A 25,599-nucleotide genomic window follows, 5' to 3' on the forward strand; every position below is an offset into this window, starting at 1 on the left:
TTTACTATAAAATAAAATCCCTGTTTTGTCAAGTTGCCTGGTTGTAGAGCACACTGATCTTCTCACCCTTCACTCATCTTCTGTTTGTTCTGTTAATAGATATGAACCTACATATTTATATAATTATCACCCTTCTTGGTATTCAATATCAGTTAGCCGAACAGATAAAGAACAAAGATTCCAGATTCTGTCGAAAATGTCACATATGGTGAACGTATGCATGAGAGAGCTAACAAAACTGAAGGACAAGATGCAAGTAAACAAATCTTTCTTGTTCAGAAACACAGGTTCCAGAGAAGTTTGTCCTCAAGAACAAGAGCAAGAAGTCAAAACTGCTTCTAAAAGCGACGTGAAGTCGCCTGTGGAGGCTAAGAGAGAATATAATGGTTTTTCGGAATCCACCATCTTCATGATCATGGACAGGTTTGCACCGTCGTGAATTATATGAATAGGGTTGGTGCTAAACCCAATCCTACTTGGCTGCAGATCAACATCTCCGGGGAGTTCTCTTGATGTATGTATATATGAGTGTGTTGCAGAGTATGTACATGTAAATGAGCTGTGCTATGTCATATGTGATAAAATTGTTTACCTTACATGTACTAAAATTAGGATGGCTTGTATCAATCAGCAAATTATGTATGTGCATTCCTACTGCAAAAGCCCGACAGACAGACCTTAATAGAGGATAGTCCAAGTTTGATAGCAAGCTTCTTTGTATAAATCTAACAAGCTATTTGTAATTTGTATGTCTACAATTTTTGTGGTAAGTGCATATGAACCTACAGAATTCGACTACTGATCTTTAACTGTAAGAATGTCATGTGGAAGTGCTAGCCTCTATGCTGCCAGATGACCACTCATTCACAATGAAGCTTGGCTTCTCATTCTTCCACTTCAAAACTTCTGTTCCATATTTAATTGCTTCATCAACACTGTCTGATTCGAGTCCTGTAATGCGTGAAACATACAATTTATTTCTGGTCAAGGACTGAAACCGCTGTTTAAATTTTGCTGCAATATAATGGAATGCGCTTTGAGGCAGTTGTGCAACTGGATTCTTGCTGCTACTGCTATTGCTCCTGCTGCTGCTTTGATGACTGCTAATTAGAGGATTAAGGTCATGGAACCACTCACAGCGAGTAAGAGGAACCTGTTCAATTTTCTCTTCCAACAAGTCGAATTTGTGAGGAAGTTCTTGTCACAGCAGATCGGATGTGTCACTATGGTCTCAAATAATAGCTTCTTGCTTTCCATCATTCTGTTAGTAGAAACTCCGTTTATATCATAAGAGTATTCGTCATAATCCGTTAAGGATACGCAGTATATGATGAGATCCATATCCTCAAACATTTCCATCCACTTGCAGTTTTTGCCAAGGCTGCTTGATTGAACTCTAATAAGTTGGCAACTGCAATAAAACCATGTTAAGGGTAAGGAAAAAGGATGCATACTAACAATCATACACAACAATCCAGTGTTAAAGACTTCCTGCCAGCAAAACTAGAAAACAGGCAAGATTTCTATGCTAAGTTACTTGTGCATGCAGAACTCAAAACTTACAACTAAAATACATAAAGCATGATCTTACCCGATTCAAAAAATAGTTAGCAACTCTAGAAAGCATTTGTATCTCATTTCTTCGATCGAATGTGGCTTGAAAGAAAGGCTTTAACCTTCCACAGTTCCTCTACATAGGGTGCATACTCACCAGTGGAAGCAGGGAAAACCGCCGTCAAATTTCCAGACATCATCAAATTTCCACTACAAATCTAAAAACATGTTAAACCAAAATTTAGTTACTCATTTTGAACTATAATCATCTGTACATGAACCAAAAACATGTCAAAATTGAGAAGAAGAAGAATTTACATAATAATAGGAGATCTATGACAAATAACGTGTTACAGTATAGAATATAGATTAGTGAAAAGTGAAAACGCTCATTTCTGACAGAGAGTATATCAAATTATTGAAATTCAAACATATTATTCACTATGATTACCATCAAAACATGGCAATCCGCGCAAGAAAACATAAATTCCATTATCCACGAAAGTTGTTTAATTAGTTTCACATTGACTTACCATGTCAAAGGACCGAATTATATGAGAAGCATATTGAGCAGAGAAACTAATGTTCAAAATCTGGATTACAACTACGAGCCATTTTTAGGAATAAATCATGTACATAGGCATTCTGAATGACAAAGAAAATTAAGTAAAAATGATATTTTGTACCTGAGGGACCAGGTTCATTTTTAGATTCCATGCTCATTTCATTTAGAGTTTCTTCTTCAAATCGTTCACGTTCCTCGAGCTGAATGCCTATGTAACGGTATAAGTTGCTCTGAATCATGTATTTCATATTCTGACGCTCATCTTCGGTAAAAGGAACTCTATATAGAAGTTTTTGCCTGAAATATGAACATAAGATCACAAACTTAAAACATTAACTTATTTTCATAAAAATAAACATGGAGAAAATCTTCGTAAAGGGGTCCTGTCAGAGAAAATTTACTTTACATAACTTAAAGTTACAGAAAATAATCTATGTTTTTATTGTCCAGTAGTAATTTCGTATTTATGTAATCAATTAGTATATCTTTGTGATTATGTATATATGAAACTGTGTCAAAGGGAAAACAAAACAAAAGCAAGTAATTTATGTTTTTGATTTAGCAAATAAAAAAAAAATCCATGTTTTTGGTCATCTATAGTCCAAGTCTGGAAATGCTTGATCAAGACTACAGATCCTTTCAATTTGGCAACTTCCTAAAGATACCTTAAATAGTAAATTTGAATCTAGTTTAACATCAAAGATCACATCTGTGTTGGAAGGGGAAGATACCTGTTTGAATATGGTACTGGTACCAGAATTTTCATAACCAACCATAAGCAATTTATTTGGTTTGTTCATCTCCATAGTGCTGAGGACAACTTCATTATCACCTTTTCCTTTATCAGAATTTGAGGAATCCAATGGGATAGGCAATGACAGGACAGAACAGAGTAGCTTAATTCTAGGCTAAGAAAAGAAATTTAAAGGTGACAATTATTGAACGGCTAACACAAGATTAATAATTTAGGATAAACAAGCATGGCAATAGTTGCAAGAAATGGTACCTTATACCTTAGACCAAATCCGCTCTTTTACATTCTTCTGTCCCTCTTCCTGGAAGGAACCATCAGAATTACACCGGAAGTGTGACTGTCCTTCACAACGAATTCCTGCCAACTACAAGTTTCAACGCATTGGTCAAGCATATCATAGTACACAATGTAGAAAGCTACCACAGTAAAAGATTAAAAACAAAGAGAGAATCAGAGATTAAAGATGTTTTTTCACATTCAAAAAACAGACCTGCATCATCCAGAGCTCAGGTTTGGTAATTTCCCTATTATTAACAAAGATATTTGTATTCCCATTACTCGCATTTTGCATGATAAGATCACCAACAACCAGTTGTGGAGTAATAATCTGGCAAGGCTTCTCTCCTTCCTGTTTGATTGTGCTAAAGAATATGAGTTATCGAGTCATATTTAGTATGTTTTTTTGATAAGTAACACAAGGGTTAATCCTACCACACCCCAAAGTCCAGATTGCTTGTCATACCGATACTTTTTTGGTTTTAGCTTTCGCGGTAGGTTTGGACAGCCTAGCAATTGAACTAGCTCTTCCTGACAGAGAGGTTTACAGTTCACAATGACGAGTTCAGGTGGTACCTGATTCACTGCACAAGAAATCTCATTGTTACACACTATGATAGTGTGGATGTATAACAAGCTCGCAGGTGAAAGTCAAGACACCAACAATATATTAGGCGGGAAAGTTTGTTAGTTTGAATCTCTCCTTATATATTAGCTAAAAAACATTCCTTCTAGATTAAGCAAGATTGTCATGTGTGAGACTCACTATGAGCAATAAACTCTTTCTAAACACCGTAAATAAATATACTAGTTTGATGATGTAAATACAAGCTGTTCTATTACTTTCACTGGTGAATCTACTATAGAAGTGTGCTGATTACATTGTAGATATATAATTCAATCTTATGACATGGTATCAGAACGTAATCGATTCTAATCTATGGTTTTATCTCCTTCATCATCCTTTTGGTCAGTGTTCTTCGAGTTTATTTTCTGAGCGATTAATACAATCTCTTCCTGATCGTTGCTTGAGCTTAATTTCTGTGTAATTGCTCTACTGTAAACATAACCATCTTTACCTTCCATATAGGATACTCAGATGCTCTCAGTATGGGAACCCTAATACTCTCATATCGACTGTGGGTTTGATTGTTTTAAGTATCTTGAGTTTTGGTGGGCTTAGGTGGAGTTTATGTTTCTTCAGACATAATTGTAAACTGGATCTCACTATTTGTATATCAATAGAGAGACTCTGATACCACTTGTTAGGTCACACAACACTATAGAAGGGGGTTGAATATAGTGTTTATACAATCAAATCAATTTATCAACACAAGGATGTAATAGTAATCAAGTATATTCAATATAATAAACTCTGTTACAAAGTAGGTTAAACTACTCTCTCAGTGATGAACAATATCACTAAGAGCTGCTAGGTTACAATGTATAATCTTCCTCGGGAATGATAACACATATAGTGTAAACCCTAAGCTGTGTTTATATAGTACACAGTTACAAGATATCTTCTAATTGATATGGAATATAATTCTATCTCCTAAAATATATCAATAAGATATTATCTTCTACAAGTCTTCTAGTCTTCTAACCCTCCATGCATATCTTCTATTGTTTTAGTCACGATCCTTTCCTGTAAATCAACTGCTTTCCTTATCTGAAATATCCGCACTGAAGTCCTGATATAAATCCTGACGGCCTTAAGTTCTTAAATAAGTTCTGACTTCAGTAAGTTCTGATTTCCAGTAAGTCCTGATATTAAGTTCTGAAACTAAACACAATAAATTAGACATGACATCACAAATATATCTAACAACACGAGCTATTAGAAAATGGAATTTTGAGGCATAATTAAATTACGGTCTTAATGTAATTTCCGGAAACTAATAGTTGGAAGTTGTTCGTTACTAAGAGGACTTAAACTTTCATATTTGGGACTAAGACATTTTCTTAGTGGAATCCATAAATAAATGGAGCTGAAATGACTAGTTTGAAATGGGTTTGTGGTTGATTAAGTTGTAAAACTTGAGTACCATATTGATATGGTAAAAGAGAGTTGGTGGCTTTATGTAGTAAAATATATAAGTGTAGTGCACAACTATTAAGGCATGTGGGTATGCGTGGGTGCAGTGTGGGTCTCGCGCGCGCACGCACGCCGCCGCCACGACACTACACGGCGAATGTCTTGGCGTCTCGCGTACGCGAGGCGACCTGGGTGAGGGACTTTACTATTATTTTAATTAAATAAATAGTGACTTAATATAATATTTTTATATAAATATTATGTGTTAGAATTTGTTAAGGGGCCTAGAATTTACTTATGGTCTGGGCTTGGTAAATTGGGCCTAATTCTAAATAATATTCATATTAAAATATGTTTTAAGTAAAATATTTATTTTAATTAAAACTGATCAGTTACGTTTTTAGGATTAAAATAAGAAAAACTTTATTTATAAAAAAAATATAGATACACTAATCTGTAAAACCCTAGCATCCTTCTCTCATCTCCCTTGTCTCTCTCTGAAAATATACATACATACATAGGTTTTCTGGGCGACTGAGGTCTGAATCGTTGTTGAACATCGTGCTGCTGTGAGATCGGTGTTCTGTTGCTGTTTTATCCTGGAAGGGTTATTGCAGGCTCTGGACACAGTAAGTGAGGGCAATAAACTCTTCAAGAATAGCCTCTTCCTCTTGAGAGATTGGTGACTCAGCCGTGTTGAAAGCTTCATTACGATAAGCTTTCTTTCTCGTCTAGTTTTTATTTAACAGTTTCTTATTATATTCTATTTTCGACTTTCGTGACTTGTTTTCGTTATTGGTGATTTTGTCTTGTTCTTGTTATTGGTTATATAACTACCTCGTTGTGTTAGTTTAGTCGTAGTACTATTTATTTTCCCAACACGAGTAACATCAAGTTCATTTGAATGAGTAATCGATATCAGAGATTCATCTCCTAGTAACCCTATTGTCGATTTCTTTGACAACTTGAGTTCCATAGAATCAACCCTGGCTACAGGTTAAACAACTGGAAGTGTAGTATTCTCTGGACTATTATTTGTGGATACACTAGCTGCTAGTGGAACACGATCAACATGCACCGGGGCTACATGAGGAATATCATAACTAACCGGAGGGCCCGTGTACTCCAGGGCAAAAGAGTACTCACAATTGTACTCATCATTGAAATCAAAACCTAAATATTTTTCCGGGACAAACCGTCTAAAAACACTAGCCATTCTAGAAATTCAGTCCAAATTTTCGAAATCTAAACTACAAATTTATAACCCTGTCAAGAAACAAAAACCATCTTCTTCTTATAATTTCATCACAACTAAAAAAAATTAACCAACAAACAACAATTGATCATAATTCTTGAAAACACAAAAAGACTTTCAAAGTAGCCATGCAAGCATAACAAGTAATAATAATATCAAAATCTAAAATGATTTAAAAAGAATGAAAGAAACGGACCATTCACTGAACTCAAAATAATCTCCCTGATTAAGATTAAAGAAAAGAGTTTATATGCATGAACATGATTAAATAACCTATAATGAAAGTAAAAGGATGTTAGACAGACCAGGAGAGAAGACTTAAAAAGACTTGGTGTGAGATGCCAGTGACTTGTTCTTCTCCATCAAAGCGCTGGGCTTTTTTGAAAAATACCAAGTCTAAAAATATTTTTGCAAAAATACCGTCATTGTTTTAAAAAATTTGTAAATATATTTTTTAATTTGAAAAAAAATACTATTTTTCAAAAAAAATTGCAAAAATACGGTTTTTTTGGCAACTGCAATCAACTGCATGCAACTTTTGACGAGTATCTGCAACCAACCTCAAATCAACCAAAAAAACTTTATTCAACTAGTTGCATATCTGGTTGATTTTGGTTTATTCCGTATTTTTACAAAAAAAATCAGAAGATAATAAAATCGCAAAACGACTTAGAAAAGTTAGTATTTTTGGTAAATTCTCTATATTTTTAATAGGAAACTCAGGGATTTTTTTAAAAAAATACTTGACAAGGTTCCAAATTTTATGATGATGGTGATGTTCACGATAATACTATAAAAACTCCATAAGGTAATAATAATAAAAATTAATTACTCACTATAAATTTATATTTTAAATACAGACTTTTGATCTCATCAGCATAAGAGTGAAAGTACATGTTTTATCTTGATTAATCAGTAATTTCTATAAATTTATCTTTGTTAATTTGTACACACTTTGAAAGAAGGATTTTCATTTGTACTAATAAGATATGATATGGTGTTGTTTATGTTTTGAAAAATAAGCAAAGTTGTAAAAATAGAAAATGGTGGCTTCGACTCGATTTTGTTTCGGAAAAATGAGTACTTGAAACTTTGAAAATACTAGGAATGAGTAATCGAATAACTAATGAGATATTTTTTAATTAATTTTTCTCTGATACATAATTATATATTAATAAAAAAATTAAATTATCTAATAATACTAATATATTAATAACACATTCAAAATAATAAATTTTAAATATAAATTACTTGTTTGATAATTTTTAAAAGTATAATGAAACATAAGTTTTTATAATAAATCACATATGGTTTCCAATAAATGTCAATATTTAGAAGAAAAAAATAAAACATATATAATTTCACGTTTTTTCCTTTTTTGGGATAATTTAAAATAAAATAATAAAAAAATAAGGAAATTTTGAGTTTGACCTCGAGTAATCAGAGTCAAATGGAATTTTGACCGATTTTTTATAAAATCAATCAATATCTTAATATATATATATAAAGGAAAATCCCGGGAGTTTCTCAATTATAATTCAATTAAATTAAATTTCCTTATATACATTCGAATTAATAGGGAATGTAATAAATATTTAGAAGTCAATCCTATTTAGAATTTATTTATTCGAATTAATAGGGAAGATAATAAATATTTAGAAGTCAATCCTATTTAGAATTTGTTTATTCGAATTAATGGGAAAGATAAATTATTTTTTAAATCAATCATATTTAGAATTTATTTAACCTCTCGACTAAATTTCTAAATCTTCTGTATCTTTATCTTTATATATATAAAGGAAAACCCCATGGAGATCCAGAATCGTCTGAAAATTATTTATCTATTTTTATTAAGCTACTCCATTTTAATTCAATTAAATTAAATTTCCTTTTATATATTCGAATTAATAGGAAGCTAATAAATATTTAGAAGTCAATCCTATTTAGAATTTGTTTATTCAAATTATTTTGAATTAATAGGGAATATAATAATAAATATTTAGAAATCAATCATATTTAGAATTTGTTCATTCGAATTAATTCGATTTAATAGGAAAGATAATAAATATTTAGAAGTCAATGATATTTAGAATTTATTGAAACAATTTTTTTACCTTTTTCTCACATAACTTAAATCGTAATTTCCTATTTAAATTTGGAGTTCACTAAAAAATTGGAACTTCCTTATTTAGGTCCTATATTTTAGAAAATAAAATCCAAGTGCACGTAGAAGTAGAAATAAAATCCAAGGTTATATAGTGTATAAAATTTTCTTATTTAATTTCTATATTTTAGAAAATAAAATATAAGTTCATGTAGAAGTAGAAATAAAATTCAAGTTTATATAAAAGTAGAATTTTGTTATAATTTTATTCGAAACTTATACAAATTAAAACTTATTTCAACTTATTCAAAAATAGAAAATAAAAAAATTGCTACTAACATATTCAAAATGGAAAAGACTTAAATAATTAAAACTTATTTTAACTTATTCAAAATAGAAAAGAAAAATAAGTTAATAATAACATATTCAAAATATAAAAGAAAAAATAAATTACAACAACTATATATAAATGAAGATTATTTGAAAATGATGATATTTAAACAATTTCATGCATACAAACAGCGAAGAAGGACACATGATCATGGAGTTAAAAGAAGTCGATACACCTTCCACGTACAAATTTTTAATATTATTTATAGTAACATTCTTATTTATTTATTTATTTATTTAATTTTGCAGGTCGCTGGCTCTCGAGTGTAAAGTCCTAAATTTTAGGTAATGCTATAATTATTAAAAATTATTTTAAATTATTCAAAATAAAAAAGTTGGTAGTGACATATTCAAAACGGAAAATACTTATAATAATTAAAACTTATTTTAATTTACTCAAAATACAAAAGAAAAATAAGTTGCTATTGACATATTCAAAATAGAAAAAATAAATAAATTTCAACAACGATATATAAATAAAGATTCTTCAAATATATATGATTTTTAAACAATCCTCTGCATACAAAGAGTGAGGAAAGACCCATGATCATGTGAGTTAAAAGGGGCCGACGATGTACAAAATTTTAAAATTGTTTATCATAACCTTATTTTTTTTTTATTTAATTTTGCAGGATATTGGCTCTAGAGTGTATATAAAGATATCCAATACAATATTCTTTATCCGTAGAGATATGCATTTGTTTATCTTTTTAATATTTAAATACTTTTTGTCTAAATAATAATAATATTTTTTTAGTATTGTATTTGACGGGTGGACAACTCAAACTAAATTTTATCTAAATTATAATTTTTTTTATTAGTCTTGTGCTTGACGGGTGGGCGAATCAAACTAAATCTTATCTAAATTTAAATAAATTTTTCATTAGAATTTTGTTTGACGGGAATGCGGCACAAACTAAATTTTATCTAAATTTTAATGATTTTTCATTAGAATTGTGTTTGACGGGTGGACGGCTCAAACTAATTTTTATCTAAATTAAATAAAATTTTAATAGTATTGTGTTTGACGGGAGAGCGGTTCAAACTAATTTTTATTTAAATTATAATATTAGCTTATATTAATATTTTTCTAACAAATCTTTTTTTATTACAACATGAGTTGGCCTAACAAAATCTCATAATTAGTACGATTATTATCGACTTATGAAGACGTGATATAAACTAGTATCATGAAGAAAAATATATCCACTTTGTTATGTTATGTATATTATAACATGTGTCGGCCTAACAAAGCGTGATACAAAATGGGCAATAATTATGAATAATTTTTTTAATTATAGTTCATGTTTTTCTTAAATAATCTTTCTATAAATTTTTTAGGAATTTTTTTAAGGCCGCAGCGCAGCGCAGCGTGACTTTGTCGACTAGTACTTATATAAAGTAGAAGACGGGAGCATTTAGTTGGCGTATCTCAAATCGTCTCATTCTATTTTTCTAATTTTCTCATTTTTTCAAATTAATAAATATCAAAAATTACAATTATCTTATATTCTCTTGAATATACTATCACCGTTCGTAATACAAAATCTTTAATTAAGATTTTTTGAAATCAACTTACCATCATAATATTCTTCTAAAATTTATATTTTGCATTTAAATCAACTTACCATATCCTAAAATTTCTTTTAATATCAATTCTCCTCTTTCTCCTTAAAATAATTTAATATATTTTATTTTTCTAAACAAAAATTACAGTTACCTTGTATTCTCCTAAATAGACTATCACTATTCGTAATATTCTTCTAATTTTTTTATAAAATTTTTAATTAAGATTTTTGAAATCAATTTACCATTATAATATTCTCCTAAAATTTCTCCTTTCCATTTAAATCAACTTACCATCTTAATACTCTCATTAATATCTTTTTAAATATCGTTTCTCCTCTTTCTTCTAATATCAACTTACTATATTACATTTTTCTTAAATTTTTATTTTTAGCCTATACAATACAACAAACGCAAGTATTTATAAATAAGCTTTCTCAATAGTTTTTAAAATTGTTATGTCATTATATTATTATATGCTAATGTAAATGAGAAGACGGGGGCCGTGAGGTGACGTCTTTCAAATTGTTTTAATCTATTTTTTGTAATTTTCTAAAAAAAATATATTATTAATTAGAAAAAATATTACATTAATTATTGACTAATACATAATATAATTTTATGATAATTTGTGAATAATGAGAGAGAGTCTCATTTGCATTTCTCTCTGGATCATCTAATGGAATAAAAATGTTTAAAGATAAAACAATTTTTTAAATTTTTTAATTTATTGTATTTATTTATTATTCATAATTCTCAAATGATTAATATTAGATAAGAAATACAAAAAAGAAAAAAGAAAAAAAGAAAGAGGAAAAATTATTTTAGAAGGCCTCTGCAAAGCGCGACCCAGTAAACTAGTTATTTTTAAACTCGATTACTCAAAATTCGGATCAGAGGAGTGATTAAACACAAGTGCTCTGTTACTCGACTGTTTCGACGCACTAAATTAGTAAAAAACAACTAAAATACTAATAGTCATCTCTTAAATTAGTTTTTTATATGATGGTACAAGAAATTGAGTAAAGATGAATAAAGTTGCTTATCTAAAAAAAAGATGAATAAAGTCATATCGATTTTATTTAAATCGAAAGTTGGTTACCATATCTCGTATTCCTTGAACTTGTTATTTCATAACATGTGAAAACAAACAACAAAATAATCGTGTTCTTGTGTGAATAATAGGTTGGTGTAGACAAGTAGAAATGAAACAAATTAAAATTAAGGAGACAAGAATCAAAGAAAACTCGAGTTCAGTGTGTGACTGTCTTCTTAAAACATATGAATCATAATCATATGTGCGAGCGAATCACTTTCCAGAATAAAATGAATTGCAGGGAATTAACACGTCAGCGCAATATAAAGTAGAAGACGGGAGCATTTAGGTGGCGTATCTCAAATCGTCTCATTCTATTTTTCTAATTTTCTCAATTTTTTAAATTAATAAAAATCAAAAATTACAATTACCATATATTCGTTAGAATATACTATCACCGTTCGTAAAATTTTCTTAAACTTTCTACAAAATCTTTAATTAGGATTTTTTGAAATTAACTTACCATTATAATATTCTCCTAAAACTTCTACTTTATAATTAATCAACTTACCATATCCTAAAATTTCTTTTAATCCCAATTCTCCTCTTTCTCCTTAAAACAACTAAATATATTTTATTTTTCTATATCAAAAATTACAGTTACCTTATATTCTCCTAAATAGACTATCACCAGTCATAATATTCTTCTAAATTTTTTACAAAATCTTTAATTACGATTTTTAAAATCAACTTACCATCATAATATTCTCCTAAAATTTCTCATTTTCATTTAAATCAACTTACCATCTTGATACTCTCATTAATTTCTTTTTAAATATCGTTTCTTCTCTTTCTTCTAATATCAACTTACTACATTACATTTTTCTTAAATTTTTATTTTTATTTTTAGCCTATACAATACTACAAACGTAAGTATTTACTAATAAGTTTTCTCAATATTTTTTAAAATTGTTATATCATTATATTATTATATGCTAATGTAAAGGAGAAGACGAAGGCAGTGATGTGACGTCTCTCAAATTGTTTCAATCTATTTTTTGTAATTTTCTAAAAAAATTATATTTTTAAATAGAAAAAATATTACATTAATTATTGACTAATACATAATTTAATTTTAAGATAATTTGTGAATAATGAGAAAGAGGCTCATTGGAATAAATATTTTTTAAAGAGAAAATGATTTTTCAAATTTTTTAATTTATTGTATTTATTTATTATTCATAATTCTCAAATGATCAAGATTAGATAAGAAATACAAAAAAGAAAAAAAAGATGAAAAATTATTTTAGAAGGCTGCTGCGAAGCGCGGCTCAGTAAACTAGTTATTTTTAAACTCGATTACTCGAAATTCGGATGAGGGGAGTGATGTTGTGCAAGACATGCCTATATAATAATAAGAATAAGTCAAATTGACAACCGTAAGTAAGTTGTATTGTAATCTTAGTTTGAATTTTGTATTGTGACATTAAAGTCTGTAAAAATATCAAAGAGCAGACTGTAGTCTTTTTCTTTAAACAGTATCAAGCCTAAAGATTCTATCTGGAAGAAGATCAGAAAGATCATGTCTCAGAAGAATTATGGAGAAGTTTGGAGTTGAATATATCTGTTTTGAGAAAAATGTTCTAAGTCAAGATCTCTACAAGTCACGAATTTAGTGTTATAGAGAAGTCATTCGAGTACTCCAGAATGACTTATTGAGAAGTTAGGAAAGTTACTAGAGAATTCAGAGATATCGACAAGCCAAATTGAAGACATGAAGATTGGAGATATCGACAAGTCATTTCTTCACTAGAGAACTCAGAGTTATCGACAAGTCAAATATCACTAGAGAACTTTGAGATATCGACAAGTCAAATATTAATAGAGAACTCCGAGATATCGACAAGTCAAATATCACTAGAGAACTCTGAGATATCGACAAGTCAAATATCACTAGAGAACTCTGAGATATCGAAAAGTCAGATATCACTAGAGAACTCTGAGATATCGACAAGTCAAATATCACTAGAGAACTCCGAGATATCGACAAGTCAATTAGTCACTAGAGAACTCAGAGATATCTATAAGCCAAAGTGTTGCCCAGTAATGATACAATTATTTAGAGGGGGGGGGGGTTGGATACAATTGTATAAATGTTTCGAACAAGTATAAAAATATAACAGTTCTTTATATTTCTGATAAAAAACTGTTACAAACTCTCTCAAGAAATACTGATATTCTTGAGAGCTGCTAGGTCGTACAATGCTCGAGTTAAACACTATGTGATGACCTAAACTGTGTTTATATAATACACAGCTGCTACAAATCAGTCTAGGATATGCATTATCAATTACTAACAGAAAATGATACATATCTTTAACCGAATATACAAAGTCCTATAACTCAGAACGTAACAAATATCCATCCCTCAAAATCAGGAACATACTTAATCTTCACAACAGACTCTCTTCAGATGCTGGTGTTTAGCAGATACTGATGATGCATCAAATCCTGATGGCACATCAAATCTTGATGACATCCAAAATAGTCAGATCCTGAGCTCCTCCTGATCATTGAGAATCAGCACATAACAATCTCCCCCAATTTATGCTTAATATAATGAAGCACAAATTCCATTCTCAATGATGCCAAAACCAATTACAAAATGTACAAGGAATAAGACTTACTTCAGTATCCTAAGATAACTGACAGTTGTTTCCAGAAATTTGTTCAACCTTTCTTCTTCATTGTCTTGAAGGACTTTGACAAGCTTTTTCTTCAACTCTTTCTTCTCTTCAGTATCTTCTCCAAGCTGATAAATGGCTGATCTTAATTTAGAGATCGAACTCTTAGTTATTTCAAGATCACCAATCAACATAAAGCTTAAGCTGACATCTTCATGATCAGGACTGAAAGATAACTGATGATTGTTGAGAAAAACTTTCAGAACTGCGGCTCCCTTTTCCATCTTCATTTCTTGACCAGTATAAGTTCTGTACATAGGAACATAATCACAATTGTATTTGTCTTCTTTGTTTATGACTCTTCTTCTAATACTCTCAAGTATCATAGAAGACCAGTTTCTGGTGACATTATCCTCAACTCTAAGAAGATAGTGAATATATTTCAACGCTGTCACAGTCTTCATCAAGAGTTGCTGCAATGTAAAGCTTTTCACTTTACCATCTCTCAAGAAGTACAGAATCTCTTCTCTGACATCACCAAGATTATCTTTATATAAACAATCTTTACAGCTTCAACTTTCTCAAGATGTGAAGGAGTAATTCTCTCACCAAGATTGTCAGTCAGAATATCTGTGTCCAATAAATCAGACCTCACACTCTCCATTCCAGAATGACCAATACCTCCTCTAGTATGAGTTCTGATAAGTTTTAGCTTTTCATTATGTTCCACCCAAGAAGGTTTCTTGATGGACTTATCAATATTCTCCTGTTCTGAAATAGAATCCCTAATTTCCGCTGACACAAATTCAATATTTTTTGAATCTTTTAGGATAACTAAATGTATAAACATCTTTTCATCTTTTATCCTTCTTACTGAGAGGAACATACCCTGTAGATAAATTATGAATCTTTCCTCTTGTTTTCTGCCACAACTCTCTTCTTGAATTTAGAATTCTTTGCTCATAGTCACTGCATGCTTAATCAGCTTTCCTTCTGTCAATTCTTTCTTGTTCTTCAAGAATTGATTCATCCAATACTTTGATCACCTTTTCATCAATGTCAAAATCAGCTATCAGATTCACAATATCAGGATTTGCTTTTTCCTCAGGTTTTATGTCTGCTTCAAGAGACACATTTGCATTAATTATATCAACTTGAGCAATGTCAGCGGTTGATTTCTTCTTTCTTTGGACAATCATTTCTTCAGTATCCTCAGCTTCTTCTTTTACAACATTTCCTTGTACAAAAACAAAACCTTTTCTGAATAGAACATTCAGAAATGCAGAATCAATTGCAGAACCTTGACTTGAATTAGATATTCTTCCTCTTCCTCTTCTTCCTCTGGCTCTTGTAGTTCTTCCACCTCTTTTTCCTTTTCCTTTAGAGGTGTTTACTTCAGCTTTAATTTGAGCCATTAACTCCTTCTGTTACATAACTGCTTCTTCAGTTGTTAGATCAGGAAATTCTTCAGTTATCAACCCAAGAGCACTTCTGGCATTCTTTTGCTCAAACCTCTTATCCTTGTAGTGCATAACAATCTCTTCACCTACTTCCTTATGTCTGTAAGGAAAGAATAATCCTTTAGCATCTGCTATGTTAGAGATTGTAACATCACCAGTTTTAGGAGCATCAACATTAGTTTTTTGCTTAACTTCATGAGCACCAGTAGACTTTCCTTGTCCTGAAGAACCAGATCTTTTAGAATGTTGAGGTTGTTGAGCAATAAGAGCAATTTGAACATTTGCAACCAGATTCTTATCACCATCATCATCAGTATCTTTATCTTTCAACTGAATAGATTTAGGTGTACATTTTGTGAAAACTATCTTCTCCCCCTTTTTGGCATCAGTATTTGAAAGAAGCGAAAACATAGCAACCAGTTTATCAGCCATTGAAGATATTTTATCTTCCAAGGAAGAAAATCGAGTATTCATGCTTTGTTGAGATTGAACCATGGATTTAACAGCCTTTTTCACACTTATGAGTTCAGCTGAAGTAAGTGGATTAATCATAAATGCATCAATCTTATTCTGTAAATTAGCATGAGATGTCTTCATATCAGCAAGGTCAGAGATAATTTTTCACAGAGATGGTAGAGGCCTTGAGATGCAATTTAAGGTCAGGGTTTTGAAGTCCATCATATGCCCTGTGAACATGTTGCATATCAATAGCTGAGGAGATAGAAGTATATGCATCTCTCTATGGAAAATCCCATTCAGTCTTTCGAAAATGCTCATCATCAGCATTGTAATAAGAAGGATCAACATTGAAATGTGATGAAGAACCGACATTGAACTTCTTAGATGCATCAATAGCAAACTTAGGCTGAGCTGTGTTAGGATCATCAGGATCACTGTCTTCATCAGAATCAGAGCAAGACAGACCCTCAGAAGAATTTGCAGAGCTCGGTGGAAGTGCTTTGCCTTTAAGAGGATCCTTAGCAATAATTATCTGTTTATGATGAGATGCTGATAGATAAACAATGTAACACCTAAATCTCTCTTTTCTTTTCAAGTGATCTCATCACTTCTCACACAATATATTACTTTGAGGAGTAATATGTTTCTCACATTAGAAAGTTTATAAACAAAGAAAAACTTATAAAATTCTTTTCTCAAAACTACCTCTCCTTTTGCCAGTACAGGAGTCTGCCACTCAAAATTTAATTTTCTTACAGTATTTTCACACAGTCTCACAGAAAAGCACAATCACACATTTTGCAAAGAAATAAGAGATGGTTGAGAGGAGTAGTATGCTTGTCATATAAATAGAGGTAACATCAAATGAAAGACTATTTATAATTATACAAAGATGAAGAATAACAGAGGAAAAGTAAGCAATACCTGAAGGTGAATCCTCAAATGGAAGTGATGATAGTGGAGGAATAAACAACGCATCAGAATGCTTTGACAAGCTAGTTAGCAGCAAGTAATCATCAATAGAAGCTGCTTGAATGGATAGTTGATCAATATCAGGATTTGTTGTAGCATCAGGAATTGATTTGTCAAGAGAATGAACTAGGCCAGCATCAGTACTTTGAATTGATGGTTCTTTTGGGGCCTGAGGAATATGAGCTGCTTCAGCAAGAAGTGATTTAGGTTCTTGTGTACTCTCCTCAAATATCAGATCATTAATAATTGCATCCACCTTTGACAATACATCCTGATGAGCCTTCTTTTCTTGCAGCAGTTATTCAGAGTCAGCAAGAAGATCACCTTGAGCAAAATCAACAATTATTTGTGTAGCCTCTTTGTCTGCATCTTCCCTTTGAGAAGATGGTTCTTATGTGACTGGATGTATTTCAGTTTCTAAATCCCTTTGAGACTTAGGTTCTTGTGAACTAACATCCATAGCAGAGGACTGAATCTTTTTCTTCTTTCTCATGTACCTAAGCACATCTTCAGCTTTTCTTTTCAACATGCTCTTGTCAGTTTTCTTGGGCTCAGCAGTTTCTTTGTTCACTGAAAACTTGTTGATTTGAGCACTAGCATCAGTAGTTGGCTCCTTGGTTCCAGTTGTGTCAACAGAGTCATCAGGAATTGCAATTGTTGATTTCTTTATCTTCATCCTTGGCCCAATGGGCATCTGATCATCAGAGTTAGAATTATCTTGCATGATCAGCCTTCTTTTCCGGACTGGAAAACATTCTTCTTTCTTCTCACTCTCACTCAGTGAGGCCTGTTGAGCTCTCTGTTTAGATTGAACAGGATTTCTTAACCAACCTTTTCTTTAGTACAACTGATGCCTTTTGAGAGACATCAGAGGAGGCTAATTTAGGAGCTGGATTGGATTTCTGTTTAGTAGAAGAAATGCTTGGGGTTAGAAATAAGAGGGGTAGTGTCTTGTTCCACAGCATCAGGAAATGTTACAGAGGTGCCAACATCAGGATTTGCAGGCACTTGTGAAGGAGTAGGTCTATTTCTTAATAGAAATTGCCTGACCTCTTGAGGCAGGAAGGGAAGTCCTAAAATCTTATTCTTTTCATCGCTTTTGACATGATCAGTGATAGCCTTCTTAGAAATTTAAAATACAGGAAGCAATTCATCATTATCAAATTCAATATCAGGGCATAGAAAATCAAAAATCAGTTGAAGAAATCTAGTATACCCTATTACACCTTATGCATCTGTTCTCGTAGCAATTATGAATTGAAGAATGGTGTTACCATAGTCAAAATTACCTGAATAGTGAAGAGAATACCCAATTTTCAGAGAAGTGGATGGAAGAGCATCAAAATTTGTTATCTTATTCAAGAAACATCTGCTGATACAATCAAAGAAGAAATTCCATTCTCTCTTTAATTTTGTTCTTGTCAATTTCCCAATTGTTGTGATGTCACCTTTGTAGTTCAGAGTTATGATCATATCAAACAGCTGCTTAGTTGCATAATTATCAGGAGCACCATCACAGGAAGGCAACCTCAATACTTAAACCAGAACATTAACATCAACCTCATACCTGCGTCCCTTATATTCAAAAGAGAAAGTAGTATTTGTTGCATTAACTAGAGCTGTATCCCATACCTGCATTATAGCCCTGTATGATACCTTAGTTGATTTGTGAGAGCATATCCAATTGGACATTGAAGTAAGAAATCCTGTATATCATGAAAAGATTGAGGAAACTATTGATGTGTAAGTAGAGCCAACTAGTTATTGGTTCCAAAAGTGTTTCCATGAATAATAGTGGTTTGGCTGAAGAAGGGTGAAATCTCAGAAGATGTCATGGTGTTTGTAGGCGTTGAGGAAAAGTATTCGTTAGATGTGAATAGTAAGGCTGTGTGTATGATAATATGTGTCACAGAGGTTCTTATGCAAACATAAGTTTGCAAAGCTTAGTTGTATGTAACATACTCGGAGAAAGAAGCTTAGTAAATTAGACTTCTGATAGAGGATAATTACTGAAAAATTAGAGTGGAAAGTGGAGTAATGTGCGGAATCAGCAACAAAGGACGCACTGCTCTTTTAGTAAATTGTTGTATGACTTTTTTCAATAATTTATCCACTTTTAAACAATAATTAAGAAGACAATCACTTTTTCAGCATTAAATAATTCAGAAATCATTTGTCAATAATTTTCTAAATTAAAACAAGCTGACCTGTCATCAGTATTTGGTACCTCTTATCTGTCAGGATTTGACATCGTCTGGATTTGTCGATTCAAATTTATCAGTGTTTATCAAAACAACTCAAGCTTATCTAAAAACAACAATTTTAATCTCAAGAATCATTAAAAGATACATGTTAATGGTGTGATTTAGAGATTAACAGGCTACAAATAAGAACAAGCACATGCATACACAACTAAAGAACATAGATTAGGTCTTGTAAGCAAAATAAACAAAATTTCATTAATAATTCAAGAGAGTACATATCATGAAATTTTCGATTACATGCATAGATGATTACAAGAAAATCCTAGTCTAATAGAAGAAGCTGATGATTTTTATTAGTTCCTCCTACTCTCCACGAAAAGCACAGCAAAATGGATGATCCGTTCTTGATGACGAAGAACTTCTCGTCTTTCTTCCTCTAGACGATCGAGATGGAGGCGATAATCCATCTCGAAGAACAGGAGATTTGTCATAATCTCCTGTGGAACTCAGTTCCACACTTCATTGGGAATGACAATGATGTGCCATTCCTGATGCCAGTCTTCGCAGCTAAACTCCACATTGAAGTTTTCGTAGTTCAAGAATATGTTGTAGAGAACCATTTTTGTGATGGAGAAGAAGAAATATGAGAAATGAAAGTGAAAAGAGTGTTTTGTGTTTGGAAAGAGATGATTGGACTGAATGAGAATGATGGTTTAAATAACCAAGAGAGAAAAGAAATATCAAAGGACTAGGAGACTGATTAATTATTAAGTGTAGAGTTAACTTGATGATTTAACCAAAAGATGTCTTATTAAAGCGCGTCTCCCTAGACTAATTTGCAATGATGACAATGATATATATTCATACATGCACATTTAGCATTTAAATTCACTTAATTTATCATGCATAAAATACATCAAAAATTTCCAGCTTAATATCTTGAACAACATTTAGGACATATCAGGATTTGATCAATATACATCAGGATTTGATCAAATATAAATCTAAAAAAATTTATCTGTCCCAACTAACCATACCAAGTTCATTGAAAAGCTTTGTAAATGTTGTTTCAGGTAATGGCTTCGTGAAGATATCAGCCAGCTGCTGATCAGTAGGAACAAAATAAAGCTCAATCGTTCCTTCCATGACATGCTCTTTTATAAAGTGATATCTGATGCTGATATATTTGGTAAGAGAGTGTTGCACTGGGTTTCCTGTCATAGTAATAGCACTTTGATTATCACAATAAATAGGAATTTTAGAAAATGATAATCCATAGTCCATGAGATGGTTTCTCATCCACAACAACCGAGCACAACAGCTCCCAGCTGTAATATATTCAGCCTCAGCAGTTAAAGTAGAAATAGATTTCTGCTTCTTACTGAACCATGAGACTAATCTTCCTCCCAGAAACTGATAGCTCCCATATGTACGCTTCTTGTCTATCTTGCAGCCAACAAAGTCAGCGTCTGAATATCCACATAATTCAAAATCAGCTTCCCTTGCATAACAGAGACCAAGTGATACAATACCCTTAAGGTATCTGAAGATTCTCTTTACAGCAATAAGATGTGGCTCCCTTGGATTTGCCTGAAATCTTGCACACAAACAGGTGGCAAATATAATGTCTGGCCTACTAGCCGTTAGGTACAAAAGAGAACCAATCATACCTCTGTAGTTTGTGACATCAACTGTTGTACCTTCATGAGGATCAAGCTTTGTAGCAGTTGCCATAGGAGTAGTTGCAGCTGCACTTTCTTGTATATTAAACCTTTTCAACAGATTCTTTATGTACTTTGACTGATTAATGTAGATACCATTATCAGTCTATTTAGTTTGCAATCCCAAGAAGTAACTCATCTCTCCCATCAAGCTCATTTGATATCTTGATTGCATCAACTTTGAGAACTTATCACACATTTTTTGGTTAGTTGATCCAAAAATAATATCATCCACATAAATTTGAACTAAAAGCAGATCTTTACCTTGATTCAGATAAAATAAAGTTTTATCTATTGTACCTATTTTGAATCTACTTTCCAGTAGAAACTGAGCAAGAGTCTCATACCATACCCTAGATGCTTGCTTTAGTCCATAGAGTGCTTTGTCAAGTCTATAAACATAATCAGGATGTTTAGGATCCACAAAACCTGGTGGCTGTTCAACATAGACTTCCTCTTCAAGTTCTCCATTGAGAAATGCACTCTTGACATCCATCTGAAAGACTTTAAATTTCTTGTGTGCAGTATATGCCAAGAAAATTCCGATTGCTTCCAGCCTAGAAACATGAGCAAATGTTTCATCATAGTCAATGCCTTCCTGTTGAGAATATCCTTTAGTCACCAATCTTGCCTTGTTTCTGATAATTGTTCCATCAGAATCATTCTTATTTCTGAAGACCCACTTTGTGCCCACAATTGACCTGTTCTTAGGTCTAGGAACCAGCTTCCAAACTTCATTTCTTTCGAACTCATTCAACTCTTCTTGCATAGATATAACCTATTCTGCTTCCTTGAGTGTATCTTCCACTTTCTTTGACTCTTCTTTTGAAAGTAGATTATGATACAAACATTCATTTTGAGTTGCACTCCTTGTCTTTACACCTTCATCAGGATTTCCAATAATCAGATTAGGAGTATGATCTTTAGTCCATTTTCTGGCACTAGAAAGTGTCCTTCTGGAGCTAGATGCTCCCCCTGAATTGTATGCCTCATCAAATACATTTGAGGCTCCCCCTGAATCTGTGTTGTCATCTCCTGATGAAGTTTTGAAACTTGAATCATGTCCATCTGATATTGAATCAGCATTTGATTCTGAATGACCAGATTGAGAAGAACCTTGAGTTGATTCTTCAGTGTTAGTACCATCAGCTAAACCTTGCTGTTGCTCCCCCTCAACGTGTGCAGGTTCATTAGTGCAGTGATCATCTTCAGAATCTGAAAGAGAATTAGGATTTGGATCATCAGGATTTGACAGTTCATTAGAGTTTGATCCAGATTTCAACAATGCATTTTTATTTGCAAATATTAGACTTTCATGAGAGTCTTCTTCAAAACCAGGAATCTTCTTATCATCAAAAGATATATTTATGGAGATAATTACAGTATTTGTTCTCAGATTGAAAACCCCGTATGCTCTTGATGGTGAATAACCAACAAAGATTCCTTCATCAGCTTTTGATTCAAACTTCCCTAGCTGATCAGTATGAGTTCTCAAAACAAAGCACTTACATCCAAATACATGAAGATGTTTGGGACTGGGCTTCTTTTCTTTTAGCATCTGATAAGGAGTAACACCATGTATGTTTATCAGTGTGATATTCTGAGTATAACATGCTATGTTTACTACTTCAGCCCAAAAGTAAATGGGTAGTTTTGCTTCTTCCAGCAGAGTCCTGCCAGCTTCAATCAGGGTTCTGTTCTTTCTCTCAACAACACCATTTTATTGAGGTGTACCAGGAGCTGAGAATTATTGTTGTATGCCTTTGTACTTGCAGACTTCCTCCATTTTTGAGTTCTTGAACTCAGTGCCATTATCACTTCTCAAAATTTTCACTTTGTGGGTGGATCCATTCTCAATTTGCCTTATATGATCCAGAAGAATTTTTGGAGTTTCATCCTTCCTGTGTAGAAAATAAACCCAAGTGTATCTAGTGAAATCATCAACAATTACAACTGTGTACCTTTTTTTGTTAATGGACATTATGTTTACTGGTCCAAAGAGATCCAAGTGTAACATATGGTATGGCTCAGTAATAGAGAATTATGTTTTGCTTTTGAAAGATACTCTTCTTTGTTTGGACTTTTGGCAAGCATCACAAAGACCATCAGATGAGTATAGCACATTTGGTAATCCTCTTACTAGCTCCTTCTTGGCAAGTTCATTGATAGAATTAAAGTTGAGATGTGAGAGTTTTTTGTGCTAATTCCAGCTTTCATCTACTGATGCCTTAGAGATAAGGCAAGTAGCTTCCTGCTCAAGACTTTCATGTAGCCTTGCTTCATACATATTGCCATATCTATATCCTATCAAGACAATCTTCTTTGACTTGTTGTGAACCACTTCACAGTGAGAGTCATAGAACACCACATGATAACCTCTGTCAGTGATTTGACTGATGCTTAGAAGATGATGCTTCAGTCCTTCCACCAGAGCTACATTCTCTATTGCTACCTTTCCGATTATCAAGTTGACATATCCTAGAGTGTGTCCTATATTTCCATCTCCATAAGATACATTTGGGCTAGCCTTCTTCTCAAACTCTGACAACAAGGATTTCTTTTCAGTCATATGTCCTTAACATCCACTATCCAGGACAAGAGTGTTTTTCCTATTACCCTACAGTCAGAAGAGTAATTAATTAGAAGGATTTTTAAGGACCCACACTTGTTGGGCCCTCTTTTTGGACAACTTAAGCCTTTGTGATTCAGAAATGCTTCTGACAGTTTTTCCTTTGTCAGGATTTGTCTTGTCAGAAGTAGATTTAGTAAAACTAGAAGAATTGAGTACATAAGCAGTTTTATTGAATTTAGGAAAAGGTTTATAATAGTTGTGATACAGCTTATGATAGGAACTACAGGTGTTAATTGAATGTCAACTACTACCACAATGAAAACAAGGATTTTATGGTTTATAAAATACTGATCTACCCCTAACCTCAGACTCAGGAATAGCAGTTTTCATTTTCTTACTCCTCCTGCAATCAATAGCAAGATGATTAGTATTACCACAGTTAAAACAAGTTTTTTAGGAGCATTGGGAACAAACTTATAATTAGAATCCTTAGAAATATTTTTCTTACCATTTCTGTTCCTTTTAGGACTTTTAACTTGAGGTTTGTGAGTAACCTCAGATAATTTCTTTTTCAATTATATTTTAGACAAAAGTTCTATATTCTTTTCTTTCTTAACAATCTTAATGGTTTCCTTGTTTTCCTTTCTTTGAGATTTATCACTTACTAACTTTTCTTGGGATGCTGATATTGAACCCTTTTCAAAGGTAGATTTGGGTTCATCAGCTTCTGCAGAGATAAAATTTATAGGAGTCTTAAGGGTAGTTTTATTTTCAGTGTCAACATCCTTAATTCCATCTACATAACTAAGACATTATTTCGAGTTTTTCTTAGAGATCATCTCATGAACCTTTTTGCCTGCATTAGTCCAGGCTTTAAGGGTTTTCCTCTCATTCTCTAATTTATTCTCCAACATACTATACTTAGCTTCTAGTATCTTCACTGTATGTTTAGCTTTCTCACATTCTTTCTGAACTTCAATCTGATTTACTAAGTCAGACTCCAACTGATCATTTCTAGACTTTAAGATTTCATTTTCAGTTAACAGCCTATTGTTCTCCAAAATCTTATTTTTAAAATTTCCATGAAGAGACTTAAGAATAGATTTCAATTCACATATATCTTCAGTATCAAAAGAGAAGAAGGAAGTTGATACCTTAGAATCAGAGGAAGCAGGAGCATCAAAGCTAGCCATCAGTGCATAGCATGTTTCTTCATTTTCAGAATCAGTGGAGTCCATCCAATCCTTGCTTGATGTAATCAAGGCCTTATTCTTCCCTTTGTCATGCTTTATCTTTCTTCACTCTGTAGCAAAGTGACCAGGTTTATCACAATTGTAGCACTTAATTTTCGACCTGTCGACTTTTTCAGCTTTAGAGTCCTTTCCTTCTCTTCTTCCAGATGACTTCCTTTCTCCTCCAGTGAACTTTTTCCTGAAGCTTCTATTCTTCTAAGACTTCCTGAATTGCATCCTTTTGAAGTCCTTAACTAGCAATGCAGCCATTTGCATGACATCATAATTTGTCATGTTCTCGTAAGTTTCAGAATCAGTATCATCATCAAGAGTTGATGATGAATCATCAGTATCTGATTCTGGCAGATTGTTCTTTTTCCTTGCAGCTTCAACTGACCTTTCTTTTGAAGCTTTAACATTCACTTTCAAAGAACCGATTTTCCCTTGTTGCTTTTCCTCTCTTTCCTTTGCTGAACTTATAGATCATGAGTTCTCAGCATGCCATAGACTTCATCCAGGGTGATTATTTCCAAATCATACTGATGTCGTATGATTGAAGTTTGAGTCTCCCATTCCTCATTCAAGGCTCTCAGAAACTTAGTGTTCAAATCCTCCCGATCATACACTTTTCCCACCAAGGATAGATTGTTGAGAAGGGTGAGAAACCTGTCATAGATGTCGGTGAGGCTTTCATCAGGTTTAGCCTCAAAATGTTCATATTATTGAATTAGAATAGCCCTTTTATTCTTCTTGATGG

The 25,599-nt window shown here is 32.5% G+C and overlaps 1 protein-coding gene and 1 pseudogene across 1 annotated transcript; both read right to left on the reverse strand.

Moving 5' to 3' along the window:
* Positions 1 to 569: 569 nt before the first annotated feature.
* On the reverse strand, positions 570 to 1,764 carry LOC141699881 (extra-large guanine nucleotide-binding protein 1-like; annotated as a pseudogene).
* Positions 1,635 to 6,403, reverse strand: LOC141699880 (extra-large guanine nucleotide-binding protein 1-like). The gene is made up of 9 exons (XM_074503685.1): positions 6,233 to 6,403; positions 3,585 to 3,725; positions 3,364 to 3,501; positions 3,133 to 3,237; positions 2,785 to 3,027; positions 2,477 to 2,502; positions 2,241 to 2,416; positions 2,088 to 2,158; positions 1,635 to 1,772 (listed from the first exon to the last, which is right to left on the reverse strand). Exons 1-9 carry the CDS (start codon positions 6,401 to 6,403, stop codon positions 1,635 to 1,637), a joined length of 1,209 nt encoding a protein of 402 aa, XP_074359786.1.
* Between the last annotated feature and the right edge of the window lie 19,196 nt (positions 6,404 to 25,599).

The sequence above is a fragment of the Apium graveolens genome, unplaced genomic scaffold (assembly GCF_009905375.1).
Source record: "Apium graveolens cultivar Ventura unplaced genomic scaffold, ASM990537v1 ctg1452, whole genome shotgun sequence".
Classification (NCBI taxonomy): Eukaryota; Viridiplantae; Streptophyta; class Magnoliopsida; order Apiales; family Apiaceae; genus Apium; species Apium graveolens.

Coding starts and splice junctions, on each gene's coding strand:
- LOC141699880 (XM_074503685.1), bottom strand. CDS start 6,403: ATGGCTAGTGTTTTTAGACGGTTTGTCCCGGAAAAATATTTAGGTTTT. Junction 3,502..3,584: donor AATCTGGACTTTGGGGTGTG/GTAGGATTAACC, acceptor ACAATCAAACAG/GAAGGAGAGAAGCCTTGCCA. Junction 2,503..2,784: donor ATTCAAATTTACTATTTAAG/GTATCTTTAGGA, acceptor TTTCTCTGACAG/GACCCCTTTACGAAGATTTT.